The 15,314-nt window shown below is 42.9% G+C and overlaps 1 protein-coding gene across 2 annotated transcripts in view; it reads left to right on the forward strand.

Annotated features, from left to right (window-relative positions):
• Positions 1–7,756, forward strand: part of POLE2 (DNA polymerase epsilon 2, accessory subunit) — a 46,151-nt gene extending 38,395 nt beyond the window's left edge. For both annotated transcript variants that reach the window (XM_083166642.1, XM_083166641.1), the window contains exons 17-19: positions 1,525–1,701; positions 4,414–4,481; positions 7,566–7,756. In XM_083166642.1, coding sequence (XP_083022768.1) covers positions 1,525–1,701; positions 4,414–4,481; positions 7,566–7,584 — 264 coding nt within the window. In that variant the 3' untranslated portion in view covers positions 7,585–7,756. The remainder of the gene's footprint in view (positions 1–1,524; positions 1,702–4,413; positions 4,482–7,565) is intronic.
• Positions 7,757–15,314: the final 7,558 nt, after the last annotated feature.

The raw sequence follows: 15,314 nt of genomic DNA on the forward strand, positions 1-15,314 counted from the left end.
GGATTAGAGCAAACCTGAATGATTAAAAACTATCGTGACATATACTTTCCTTCATATGAATTAACTGACTGGCATTAAGGTTACACTGACATCAACACTGAATAAAAACCGCAACCCCAGTATATAACCAATATAAATATACAGCATACTGGGAAATTAGCGGAAGACTATTCGAATAATAATAAATATTGTGTTTACACTATACAAACTCACGGGCGCTGTACAGCATAGATGCTGAAAAGGTCACAATCCCAAACAGAAAGTTAAACACTCAAGACAAAATCAGAGCTATATGCTGTTGAATAAATATAAACTTTATTATATATATCGTCACATGTGCAAAACAAGACAAGACAGTTAATACAAAAAATCTGTCTGTTGATACCTTCCCATCCCTCTAGGATTGATATAAATATTCATTGATATATCCATAGAGTATGAAATAGATGAGAAGGATCTTTCTGATACAACCATTACCCATTGAGGAAGTATTGTATCAATTGTATCAATATTTGCAACAATTGTTTGTATAAATACACATGGTGAGATAAATGGAATAGATATCCAGAAACAGTCTCAAATACATGTCTCTGAATGAGGATTACCAGACAAAAAGGATCCTTTTGATGCAAATTTAACCCATTGAGGAATATTGCATCAATATATATAACAATCGCTCGTAACGAGTACACATGATGAGATAAATTGTCTGGATATCTAAATATAATTTCAACACAAGTCTCTGAACAAAGCCAAATAAAAGGATCATAGTAAGACACACTGACACCGTTTTTAAAAGAATCTTTTGTTTATTGCATCAATATTTCACTAAATATGCAGTTTTAAATAACAAATAAATTAAAAGTTAAATTTTATTAAAAATATCATAACAAATACTTGAACTATTCTATTCTCTTTTCTGTGCGCCAAAAAAAGAAGACAATCTTTTCTCTTTTTTCTCTTTTGCCTATAAATCCATTGTCTTTGGCTGCACCCCCACAGAGATCATACACAAATAGTAATGTACAATCTCAATTGGGGCCTATTTGGGTGCTGTAGCACCAACCTGTGCAGACTTTCCCAATTCCCCTTCCCCCTTTTTTTGACTACTCCTCTTCAGTGGTCCCAGGGGTGCATTTCACGAGTTTCCAGGTGCGCCGGTGACGTCACCGGCGCAATGCACTCCTGGGACCGCTGAAGAAGATCCTGAAGGCTGCCGTGGACATCGGGGGACTTGGGAAGTATGAAAAAAGGGGCAGGGGGTAAAAAAAACCTAAATATAAAAACAAAAAACAAAACATGATCTTTGGAATATTTTGGATAAGAGATCTCGGGATACGGGAGACTCTACCTGTATCTGATGACTATGGGCGGTATCCTATTAGCCACAGTTATTTATTTACCCAGTGCTATCCTATTAGCCCTGCTGCCAGCACTTATTAGGGATTTTGTTCCACCTGCCTCAGTTAAGCCGCATAATTCTGTTTAATGTTCATTTTTTGTTTTTTCTTTAATTTTTTGTAGTTTGTCAAAACCATCCTGGCTCAGGGACATCTGACGCCGCTGCCGCTTTTTGTGAGCCCCGTCTACTGGGCGTACGATTACACTCTGAGATTATACCCTTTGCCTGATTTAGTCGTCATTGCTGATAAATACGATCCGTTCACCGTCACCAACACGGAATGCCTGACTGTCAACCCTGTAAGAGATGTGTCCTGTGTAATCCTGCCTGGGGTGTAGAATGAGGGTGGTGGGGGGGGGGGGGGGGTTACCCTGCAACAGTTCACTAGCAAATATCACCTACAAATCTGGAACCTTTGATCAGCAATGCTAATTGACCCTGTGTTTATGGACAGCGAGGTGGGTGTATTCACTTGACGCTTTTGATCTTTAAAAAAGAATGTCGTATTTCAACAATGGTTTGGAGAAATTAGCGATACAACACTGCTGTCCTTATTGTAGTGCAATAACCCTGCACTGGCAGCTCTGCGACAGGAGGATTATATCGTTCTTTGGGTTCGCAACCATTAAGATTGGACATCTGACCGGTTTCCCCAGCGATTACTGAGAGGCAGCTATGGGGTTTTTTGTTGTGCACAGGAGTGCTTATACAATGAATTATCGCATGCCACCAAATGCGATGCGATATTTCATTGTACAAGCACCCATGCCATCCGATGGGATGGGTGCTTACTATGACATGTGATATGATAACATGTGATGGGTGCTTACAATTGTATATTGTAAGCACCTCTGGCATTGTTTTGCGTCACCCCCTGTATCCACGCCTCCCCAAAGCATGGGGAGCGGCGGCGGAACGCCTCCTCTGACCTTTTTATGCCCCCACTATCCATGTCGGCGTGGAGTTGATTTTATGTAATGTGGCGGGCCCGAAGCGTGGCGAGCGGACGCGGATTACTTTACATGTGTTCCGCGTCCCCTCGCGGGGCTCGCTGTGCTCGCCACGCTTCGGGGTGGCGTGGATACAGGGGGTGGCGCAAAGCAATGCCAGAGGTACTTACAATTGTAAGCAGCCATCACATGTACTCACATCACATGTCATAGTAAGCACCCATCACGTAATCACCGGGAGCGGAAACGTGAAAATTGCTTTGCATGATAATAATATGCGTGATGTGATGCGATTTGACTACGTTTACGTACGTAGCAAATCTGGGCGCCGTGCTAGGAAACAAGTACCAATTGGCCACTAACCTTATAGAATTTGACTGCAAATTAGAACGTCTTGGCCCATCTAGTCTGCCCTTTATTCATTACTATGCCCTCTCCCTTCCCTCATTAACGGGTTGTTCCCCATTGCAGAGATTTTCATTGATAGGTGTTAAGTCATTGAGGTTTTCATACATTCACAGTTTGGTGCTAAACCCACCAGAGATCGCTACGGCTCACCCGAGTTATTAGGGCTGTCCAGCGGGACTGCAGATCTGTTGTCGCAAAATATGGTAGAACCACATTGCCTCGTCCCTGTGCAAGGAACCAATCTATTTCAGCGGTGCTCTAGCCACAAGAAAGCAGTGCACACATGCTATAGAGCAGGCGTGGCCAAACTGCGGCCCTTCGGCTGTGGTGAAACTACACATCCCAGCATGCCTTGCCATAGTTTTAGCATTCCCTAATAGCAAAGCTGTGGCAAGGCATGCTGGGACTTGTAGTTTCACAACAGCTGGAGGGCCGTAGTTTGGTCATGCCTGCTATAGGGCAAGCGGCACTTCCTCCTCTTAGATCTGATGCAATAGAGCTGAGGGCAGGACTCACTGCCAGCTCAGTCAGTGTTCATAGGATACAAGTGTAATGTGGGCAATCCCATCCACTCCAAATAGGCCACATACTGGTGACTGAGGGCCGGATTCAGAGCCAGTTGTAGTTTAGAATTTGCTAATCATACCTCCCCAACTCTCCCATTTTTCGTGGGTCGGTCCTGGTATTTTGGGCCAGTCCATCCCCCGCCCCCCCCCCCCCCCCCCCCCACCCAGCCTGAAGGGAATAGCGTCTATTCAGCAGCGCAGAGGGCGAAAAACGGGGAACATAGATGCCCCATTCACGTAGGCCACACCCCCTTTTCACCACGCACCCGCGGTTACGCCGCACGAGTGACCCTCTTCATGGGGATAAAGAAGTTGGGAGGTATGTAAACTACAGGCCCCCCCCCCCCCCCTGTTGACGCACACCTGCATTGTCCAGACCACTTCCACAAAACACATCGCTGCCCTGATGCTACCTAAACGGCTGCTGCGGCGAGATGGCAGTTTGAGTGCAATGATGACTACATACACAGGCCAGTAGCAGTCATCTGCCAACCACATCTACTAACATGCCTGCTGAGAAGTAGACTGATTTCATTTGGGTTATCTAAAGTCTAAAATGTTGACATAAAATAGTATTGTAATGTTAGAGGTGTTAATCTGACATTGCTGTATGGGACAAGCAGCGTCTAAATGAATCACTGTCCTTCCGCTCCCATACAGTAATGGGGCCTACACACGGGGAATTGTGGCTGAGCACTCAGCACACAGCGAGTCATCTGTCAGGGCCAGTGTTCTCTGGTGAGAAGGGGCATAAGTGATCTAGTGAGATCTCTTAGAAAATGCCCCTAAATAACAGAGGGCCAGATGTATCAAACTTCAAAAAGTTATAAAATGGAGAGTGATAAACAGCCAGCCAATCAGCTCCTGCCTGCCATGTCACAGGTAGGAGTTGATTGGCTGGTTGTTAATCACTCTCCATTTATCACTTTTTGAAGTTTGATACATCTTGCCCTAAGGGGCCATACAGGTTTGGTGGCCTGATAGGAGACAGGAACTGTTTGTGTCTGAATCATTGACATCTGTTCTCTGTATAGATTATACAGGATTCTGTGCTACTTGGCTCATTTCGTTTTGTTTGTTACTTTAGGGTTCATTTCCAAAAAGCGGATTTTCCTTTAAGGTTTATTACCCATCTACCAAAACAGCTGAAGATAGGTAAGAATTCCATTCCCCGAACATAATGTCTGATTATTTTACTGCGCAATGTTGTAAATCATATCTGATACCTGATTGGTTGATGACAAAAATAGTTTCTTAGTTCTCCCAGTAAGGGACAACGGAACATATTTTAGAAGCACAAATGACCTACAAAAGTGGCTGTAAATGTAACCGTACCCTGAGAATGTCTAGAAGCTGTGTAATGTGACTACAGGAAGACCAGGCCTGTGTTTTTTTTTTGGTCCTTTTTCAGTGGTGATTAGACAGCTGTAGTACGTGACTGTGTGCCTGTCCTCTCTCTGTGATAGTACCTTCAGGCAGCTGCTTAGGCCTCTGGGTTCTTGGGGGGAAACTACAGAGTCCGCCTATCGCTAAATTAAGGAAGACATCTTTGTTGTGCTTAATGCAGGTGGGGGCTGCGGAACTTCTACGAAGCCACGTTCACTTGATGGGCTTTAAAGTGGGTATACGTGGCAGTGGGTTGGTTTTTCCTACGGGGCTGAGGAGCCTTATACCGGCCCTGTGTACAAGGGGTATCCATTAATACAGACCAGACGTTACACATCCTTTTTGGGTGCTTCCTAATGATACAAGACGGGCCAGCATCGATGGCAATTAGAGCCAGTAGGAAATGTTTTTTTTTTTTTCGTATTAGACTAGTATAAATGAATACGATCTGGGCGAGGATGTCCTGTACCAAGCTGTTAGAATTCAGAGCACAATAAAATAAGAAACCTGTAGTTTAATTGGAATTCAATTAGATGCAATAATTGCAGATCAAAAGGGGTTTTAGCGTCAGCCTTTATCGCCTGGCGCTATTCAGTTATAGCCCTTTTTTTCACCCCCGCTAAATGACAACAGATTATACCCATAGTATATGAGATTAATGGGGTAACACAGCTGCGGCACCCTATTTAACAAGGATTTGTACGTGTGTATATATTATATGGTGTAATGTCTGTACGTGTGTGTGTATATTATATGGTGTAATGTCTGTACGTGTGTGTATATTATATGGCGTAATGTCTGTACAGGTGTATATATTATATGGCGTAATGTCTGTACGTGTGTGTATATTATATGGCGTAATGTCTGTTCGTGTGTTTATATTATATGGCGTAATGTCTGTACGTGTGTGTATATTATATGATGTAATGTCTGTACGTGTGTATAGATTATATGACGTAATGTCTGTACGTGTGTGTATATTATATGACATAATGTCTGTACGTGTGTGTGTATATTATATGGCGTAATGTGTGTATATATTATATGATGTAATGTCTGTACGTGTGTGTATATTATTATATGACGCAATGTCTGTACGTGTGTATATATTATATGGCGTAATGTGTGTATATTATATGACGTAATGTCTGTACGTGTGTATATATTATATGGCGTAATGTCTGTACGTGTGTGTATATTATATGATGTAATGTCTGCACGTGTGTATAGATTATATGGCGTAATGTGTGTATATATTATATGATGTAATGTCTGTACGTGTGTATATATTATGTGACGCAATGTCTGTACGTGTGTGTATATTATATGACGTAATGTCTGTACGTGTGTATATATTATATGGCGTAATGTGTGTATATTATATGATGTCTGTATGTGTGTATAGATTATATGGCGTAATGTGTGTGTATATTATATGATGTAATGTCTGTACGTGTGTATAGATTATATGACGCAATGTCTGTACGTGTGTGTATATTATATGACGTAATGTCTGTACGTGTGTATATATTATATGGCGTAATGTGTTTATATTATATGATGTAATGTCTGTACGTGTGTGTATATTATATGACGCAATGTCTGTACGTGTGTGTATATTATATGACGTAATGTCTGTACGTGTGTATATATTATATGGCGTAATGTGTGTATATTATATGATGTAATGTCTGTACGTGTGTATAGATTATATGGCGTAATGTGTGTGTATATTATATGATGTAATGTCTGTACGTGTGTATAGATTATATGGAGTAATGTGTGTGTATATTATATGATGGAATGTCTGTACGTGTGTATAGATTATATGACGCAATGTCTGTACGTGTGTGTATATTATATGACGTAATGTCTGTACGTGTGTATATATTATATGGCGTAATGTGTGTATATTATATGATGAAATGTCTGTACGTGTGTGTATATTATATGATGTAATGTCTGTACGTGTGTATAGATTATATGACGCAATGTCTGTACGTGTGTGTATATTATGACGTAATGTCTGTACGTGTGTATATATTATATGGCGTAATGTGTTTATATTATATGATGTAATGTCTGTACGTGTGTGTATATTATATGATGTAATGTCTGTACGTGTGTATAGATTATATGGCGTAATGTGTGTATATATTATATGATGTAATGTCTGTACGTGTGTATATATTATATGACGCAATGTCTGTACGTGTGTGTATATTATATGACGTAATGTCTGTACGTGTGTATAGATTATATGGCGTAATGTGTGTATATATTATATGATGTAATGTCTGTACGTGTGTAAATATTATATGATGTAATGTCTGTACGTGTGTATAGATTATATGACGCAATGTCTGTACGTGTGTGTATATTATATGACGTAATGTCTGTACGTGTGTATATATTATATGGCGTAATGTGTGTGTATATTATATGATGTAATGTCTGTACGTGTGTATAGATTATATGGCGTAATGTGTGTATATATTATATGATGTAATGTCTGTACGTGTGTATATATTATATGGCGTAATGTGTGTATATATTATATGATGTAATGTTTGTACGTGGGTATATATTATATGACGTAATGTCTGTACGTGGGTATATATTATATGACGTAATGTCTGTACGTGGGTATATATTATATGACGTAATGTCTGTACGTGGGTATATATTATATGGCGTAATGTGTGTGTGTATATATTATATGACGTAATGTGTGTGTATATATTATATGGCGTAATGTGTGTATATATTATATGATGTAATGTGTGTATATATTATATGGTGTAATGTGGGTATATATTATATGACGTAATGTCTGTACGTTTTGTATTTCAGCAAACTGCAGAATGTTTGAATTTTATATGAAGATAAATCTTTGGCAATGAAGACTTTACAAACAATGTAAAAAGGTTTTATATATGTTCTGTATGTATTATATACTTTGTTAAATTAGATGTTTTGTAATAAAAATAGCACCTAATGTATTGTCCCGACTTCCTAATCAATATAAAATGATACCTCTATGATCCATTTACATTGATATGTGCATATTAATCCAATTTAAAGGGCATCAGTTGTCATTCTGTTGGCTAGACTAATATTTATTATCTAGGAGCCAGTGCAGCACCGATATTTTTTTACTATCATTTATATAGAGAATAGACTTGGCAGCAGCCGATTAACCTTCCATAGTAGAATAAATTATCTAAATTAGTAAATATAACAATGATTTAAATTAATAGAAGATGTTTAGAGAGCGCCACACAATTTTTGAAAAATTGATTACAGTTTATTATAAAAAATACATATAAAAATAAATATAAAAATACACAATTAGAAATAACTCATACTGTATAAAAAATTCACAATAAATGACCAAGATATAATTAATAGTATCCGGCTCCAAATCACTCAATTTAGGAATATATAATGAGATTTCAAATTTTCTTAGACACACAACCCTGTGCGCACCAGGGTGTGTGTATTAATTGAAAAAAAATAGTCCTCCAAATTTTTTTTTAAAAGATACGTGTATGGCAATTTTTGTCAGTGCCAAAAGAACTTTAAACTTTGATTGGTGAAAATAACAGGACACCCTGAGAGTTGGATAGGTGTCTAATCACCATGAGGTACAGACTGTACAATATATTGGCTGCAATGTTCCTCTGTATGTGAATGTGAAATATACTTATTTGCCGCAGAAGAAAGGTTTTCAATAGGTGAGCTCGCTACGACCCGCTTAGGCTCTAGCTGTATGTGGCGAGCCTCTGTTGTGGGTAGAGCGGGGAGCAAGCCTCACTGACCTGTTGATGTTTGTGACAGGACCTTTTTCTCCAGTGTTAAACGGCTTGCAGACACTTTGAGTAGGTGGCAGCTGTGCGTTATAGAGGATGCAGTCGTTCTCAGGGAAATCAAGATGTGATGAGTGAGGGCTCTGGATAGGTATGGGTCACAAAGTGACAGTCCTTGACGCGTTTCTCCGCAGACGATAACGGCGGTTTCTTCAAAAGGATTGTGGTATCATACCACAATCCTTCTGAAGAAACCGCCGTTATCGTCTGCGGAGAAACGCGTCAAGGACTGTCACTTTGTGACCCATACCTATCCAGAGCCCTCACTCATCACATCTTGATTTCCCTGAGAACGACTGCATCCTCTATAACGCACAGCTGCCACCTACTCAAAGTGTCTGCAAGCCGTTTAACACTGGAGAAAAAGGTCCTGTCACAAACATCAACAGGTCAGTGAGGCTTGCTCCCCGCTCTACCCACAACAGAGGCTCGCCACATACAGCTAGAGCCTAAGCGGGTCGTAGCGAGCTCACCTATTGAAAACCTTTCTTCTGCGGCAAATAAGTATATTTCACATTCACATACAGAGGAACATTGCAGCCAATATATTGTACAGTCTGTACCTCATGGTGATTAGACACCTATCCAACTCTCAGGGTGTCCTGTTATTTTCACCAATCAAAGTTTAAAGTTCTTTTGGCACTGACAAAAATTGCCATACACGTATCTTCTAAAAAGAAATTTGGAGGACTATTTTTTTTTCAATTAATACACACACCCTGGTGCGCACAGGGTTGTGTGTCTAAGAAAATTTGAAATCTCATTATATATTCCTAAATTGAGTGATTTGGAGCCGGATACTATTAATTATATCTTGGTCATTTATTGTGAATTTTTTATACAGTATGAGTTATTTCTAATTGTGTATTTTTATATTTATTTTTATATGTATTTTTTATAATAAACTGTAATCAATTTTTCAAAAATTGTGTGGCGCTCTCTAAACATCTTCTATTAATTTAAATCATTGTTATATTTACTAATTTAGATAATTTATTCTACTATTTTTATTGACAATTTCCAGAATTGTCTCTGGGAGCGGCCATTATCTAAACTTACCAGATTTGTTCCCCCCCTTTTTTTGTGTGCATGTATTTGTGTATATATGTGTGCATGTATATGTACATATATATACACTGAGTAGTGGATTTATTAAAAGAGATCGCGCCCGATTATATTCTTTTTATTTTTTTAGATTAACCTTCCAGTCTGTTTTTGGAGTATGGGAGGGATACCCACACAAATGTGGAGAACATACAAACTCCACTCCAGGATCTATGCATGCTGCATTGGTAGACGGTGCAGGGATATCTCCGAATGTGGCACTGCCGCTACATTATGACTGCAGGTGCCGGGATGCGGTTAATTTCCCGGCGGTCGGGATCCCGGCGGTCGGAATCCCGACACTGGAATCCCGACCGCCGAAATCCCGAAACTTTCTCCCTCCGTGGGTGTCCACGACACCCATAGAGGGAGAATATAATAGCGTGCCGAGCGTAGCGAGGCACCGGGCCCGCTGCGTGGCGAGCGCAGCGAGCGCAGCGAGCCCGCAAGGGGGGGCGATCCATGTCCCCCCCCTTGTCGGGATTTCGGCGGTCGGGATTCCAGTGTCGGGATTCCGACCGCCGGGATCCCGACCGCCGGGATATCATATCGGATCCCAGGTGCCAGGTGCTCCAGTCATCAGCAGCCTGCACATTGTGTGATTTGTCGGCTAGTCGTGTCTCCTGGTTTTAAGTTAGTTAAAAACCAGAACACACACTTGAAATGTCAGATGACTTACTGCCCGGCAGCCACAAAACATGTAGATCTCTTTGGGGGATGCGATGCTGTCAGATGTATCAGTTTCTGGAATTTGAAGCATTAACAATATTGGTTACTGTTATATTCAGATTGCTGCAGCCTTTGGGTTGCAGATTGGGGGATGTAGTTTCGGCAGGGTATCCCAGGAACCCTCGGCCAGAAGTGGCCACTGTGCAGCCCAACATGGCTGACTGTGCATGTGCAGCAGCCATCGCGAGGATGGGTTCCTTTCAGAGCCCTTGTTCTTGTGGCTGCTGTATAATGCGTCCATCCATACAATTGCATTTTGGAATGCGATCCTGGGAGGGAAGTTCCTGCCCGGTGCGATCCTGGCAGGGAAGACCCCGCCCAATACGATCCTGGCGGGGAAGATCCCACCCGGTGCGATCCCGGGAGGGAAGATCCCACCCAATGCGATCCTGGCGGGGAAGATCCCACCCGGTGCGATCCCGGGAGGGAAGACCCCGCCCAATGCGATCCTGGCGGGGAAGATCCCACCCGGTGCGATCCCGGGAGGGAAGACCCCGCCCAATGCGATCCTGGCGGGGAAGATCCCACCCGGTGCGATCCCGGGAGGGAAGATCCCACAAAATGCGATCCTGGCAGGGAAAATTCTCAGTATTGCCACTGTCTGCATTGCTTAGTGCCAGGCAGCGCCGCTGAACTCCGCTTCAGCCACTGCCCATCTCCTGTCCCCCGCCTGTATGTGTTTGGCGTGACCTTGCGAACATCATGCTGCACACATCCGGGGGGCAGGGCAGCGGCTGATGTAGTGCCTCAGGAAACACAGTGGTGTGGGGGGGGGGGGGGGGGTTTTAGGGAGCGATCCCCCCCCAAATAAAATTGCCCAGAGGAGAGCGCTCCCTAAAAAAAAATAACACCACTGAAGTGGTTAATGAAGTACCAAGAGTTGGTATAAAAATACAAACCCCTAAATGTACATATGGGGTAAATGCATCGACACTGAGTAACCTGCACTGACACTAGAGCCCTGTATTTGTTCCGGCCGATATTCGGCTGTGTACACAGAACCTTGTTCTCCAGTTTCAGGTCTTACTATAGAATGTTTATAGAACCTTTGCAGCGACCAATGTCTGTACAGCAGACTCTCAGGCCACTAGCGGAGAACCTGTTGTATCTGTATCTTGGAGTTCTATTGAAGATGAGATGTTTCCCATAGCAACCAATCAGAATCTACTTCTGATATATTCAGCACCTTCTAGAAGAGAAGATAGAATCTGGTTGGTTGCCCATAGCAACATCTAGTCTTCAATAGAATTCCCATTATAGTAAATAAACCCTACTGAATCTGAGGACCAAATGCAACAGGCTTCAATAATGCTTTAAATCTAGCAGCTGGGATCGCATCGGAACCCATTACATTTGGGCCAAGGAGTTTATAGGAATCTTTCTTGATGCGCTCGATAGATCTTCTTTGTGGTACCAATTCTGTCTATAGGCCCATATATACACACATGGGGCAATTTCAGATCTATCTGTAAGTGATCTGACTTGATTGCTTACAAATTAAAACCTTCAGTGGTAATCCCGAGAATTTCCCGGGCTGTGCCTCCGTGCCCAGTCTGGCAAGCCCGGAAAATTCTCAGGATTGCCACTGTTTAGAGCTGGGCAGCGCTGCTGAGTTCAATCACTGAACTCAGGCAGCTTCGGCTCTGCTCTCTCCCCTCTGCCGCGCCTTCTCCTCCCCCGTCCCCTCCGGGTTTTCTCCTGAAGTCTCTGGAGCAGGCTTATGACAAGCCGGCTGTCGGGAGCAGGAACGGGCAGCGGTTGACTGATAGTTCAGCGACGCTGCCCGGACCTGGGGAGAGAGTGGCGGGGTTTTGTTTAGGGAGCACTCCCCATAAAAAAACTCGTTCAGTGGGGAGCGCTCCCTAAAAAACCCCACCACTGAAGAGGTTAAGAATGGATCGCTCCGAGGGTATTCCCCTGTGCATAGGCTATATGTGGTCCCACGCGTCATATCACCTGACTAGATCTTGACTGCATGCAGTCATGATCGAGTCAGATCGCCCGTGTTCTCACCAGAGAACGCGGCTCAGCACACATCGCTGGTGTACCCCATTATATCATGCTGGGGGCTAGTACAGCTCTCTAGCTCTTGGAGACTAGTGGAGAGTCTTATTGTGCATGGAAGGGCATTCCATAGGATGGGAGCAGCCAGATGAAAGTCCTGTAATAGTGAATGGGCGCTAGTGATCCGTGCAGAAGAGAGACGCAGATCATGTGCAGAGCGGAGAGAGCGAGTTGGGAGCTATTTTGTGATAAGTGAAGAGATATAGGTTGGTGTGGTTAGGTTAAAAGCTTTATATGTGAGTAGAAGTATTTTGTATTGACTACGGTAGAATACGGGTAACCAATGGAAGGACTGGCAGAGCGGATCAGCAGACGATGAGCGTCTTGCTAGGAAGATCAGCCTAGCAGCAGTATTTAGAATAGATTGCAGTGGTGAGAGTCTGTTCTTGGGAAGACCAGTTAGGAGACTATTGCAATAATCAATGCGGGATATAATGAGTATGGATTAGAGATTTAATAGGGTCATGTGCGAGATAGGGTCATATGTTGGATATGTTTTTGAGACAGAGTGAATGTGGGGAACAAAGGACAGTTCAGAGTGAAGGGTGACTCCCTAGGCAAGGAGCTTGAGGGGTTGCTCTTTTGTTGGCTAAATATAAGACAAAAACATTTATTTTTTAATTAATCACAATCTGAGTCAAGGGGCAGATTTAAAAGCTGTTGATGGATGTAAAGCTGCGACAGAAATAAATGCTAAACTATGTTTGTTTAACTGTTCATTTATATTGCAGTTTTAAAACTGTCAAAGCTACCAAATAATAAATCTACCCCCAATCCTTTACATTGAGGATGCAGGGACACATGTTCTTTCTATCTAGTTATTTCTGGAGATGAAAAGAATGTCAACCTTTCGGCATGTAATAACAGTTGGTCTGACCCGACCCTTCCTTCTGTGACAGTGTGTCACTTCCAGAGACTTCTGGCATAGCACCCAGGAAGGCACAGGCTGTATGACTCTCTGAAAAGTACAATACAGGTTGAGTGTCCTTTATCCAAAATGGTCGGGACCAGAAGCATTTTGGATTCCGTATTTCTGAATATTTTTAGATGTGAATGAGGTAGTAGGTACAAACACATGAAATACACACAAATATATTTTATTTGGGCATAAAACAAGGGTTTAAAACATGAAACAAAGTTTGTGAACAATTTCAGGCTCTGAATTTGACCTGCTAAGCAATCATTCTCTTGCACATACTGTATTTAGTGCCAGTTACATATCATGCCCCTAGTAGTGCCAGTTACATAATTTCTCCGGTAGTGCCAGTTACAGATCATGCCCCCATTGGGATGTGGTCATTAGGTTGGCCCAAGAAAGGTCCACACTGGACGGTCGATGGGGACCTTAGGTTGACCAGCGGACGGTCAACACAGGGTTTTCCCCCACTGTGGTTCCAGAACAGGCGGTAGTTCATGAGCTACCATCCACTAGGGCATGGAGGGAGAATAGTATGCCAAGCATAGCGAGCAACGTGAGGGGCTGCCATACACTTAGACAGTGCCCTGAACTAGACACCTAAAAAAAAAAAGCGTCAATTTTTTTGTCGACCTAATGATCCATACCCCCCCCAGTAGTGCCAGTTACATATAATTTCCCTTGTAGTGTCAGTTACAGATGACCCCAGTAGTGCCAGTTACATACGTCCCCAGTAGTGCCAGTTACATATAATTTCCCTTGTAGTGTCAGTTACAGATGTCCCCAGTAGTGCCAGTTACATATAATTTCCCTTGTAGTGTCAGTTACAGATGATCCCAGTAGGTTTTAGTTAAACAGTACATTCTGGAAACTATGGTTTTCGGAATAATTTGGATAAGTCAGTGGTTCCTAAGCTGTGTGCCATGGCACCTTGGGGTGGCTTGGGGGACTTGCAGGGATGCTGTGGGTCGGGGTTCCATGTCCATAAAAAAATAGTTATGTAATTAAAATATTTTATTTTCTAATTTTATCAATGAGAAACCTTTGCCCTAGGGCAGGGGTGTCAAACACAAGGCCCGCGGGCCAAATCTGACCCGCCAGACCTCTTCATGTGGCCCACGCAGCCGTTGCCAGCCTTCACATTTTATTCTCGATTTTTTTTTTTATTTTTTTTAAACAAGAAAGCCGCCTCTTCAGCGCATGCGCGGCAGCCTACAAGCCAGAGAATGTCTGCCCTCTAGCGCAGTGCCGCCGGTCGTCAACCCCTCCTCCGCTTCCACCTGCTGTATAGGAGCCAGAGAGAGGAAAGAGCAGGTCCGTCGTGGTGAATGGTGCTGCTGTGCGCTCCAGGTCACTTACTGCTGAGTGTGCACTGCACAGTGACCGGGAGCACGCTGCCCCCCCACTCCTGGATAGATAGTGCGAGGAGCGCTACTCACAGGAGGGAGGGGGAAATGCGCCTGTGTGAGAGCGCAGCTGTGTCCTTGGTGGTGGAGCAGCTCAGACTGGAGTGGACGCATCAGAGCGGGTAAGTGTCAAACTCTCTGCCTATGTGTGTGTGTGCACTGGCACATTGCAGCCCATCATTAATTGCTGTGTCCCATGATAATAAGCAGGACATATGTCCTAAGACTGAGTGCAGGCAGCGTGTGCCCTAATGCACTGCAGTTCACAGCAATAGCAGGAGGGAAATGCTACTGCTGAGTATACAATAATTGAATGCAGTGACAATAATTTATGATAATAAAGAGTGGACACATAGTCCTACAGATACAACCGGCCCTTTGAGGGTGACCAAACTGCTGATGCGGCCCCCGATGAATTTGAGTTTGACACCCCTGCCCTAGGGGTACTGTGAAACAAATTGTGATGCTTGGGGCGCCGGGATTCAAAAAAGTTTAACCACTGGGATAAGGAATA

This window comes from Crinia signifera, chromosome 12 (assembly GCF_055691185.1).
Source record: "Crinia signifera chromosome 12, ASM5569118v1, whole genome shotgun sequence".
Classification (NCBI taxonomy): Eukaryota; Metazoa; Chordata; class Amphibia; order Anura; family Myobatrachidae; genus Crinia; species Crinia signifera.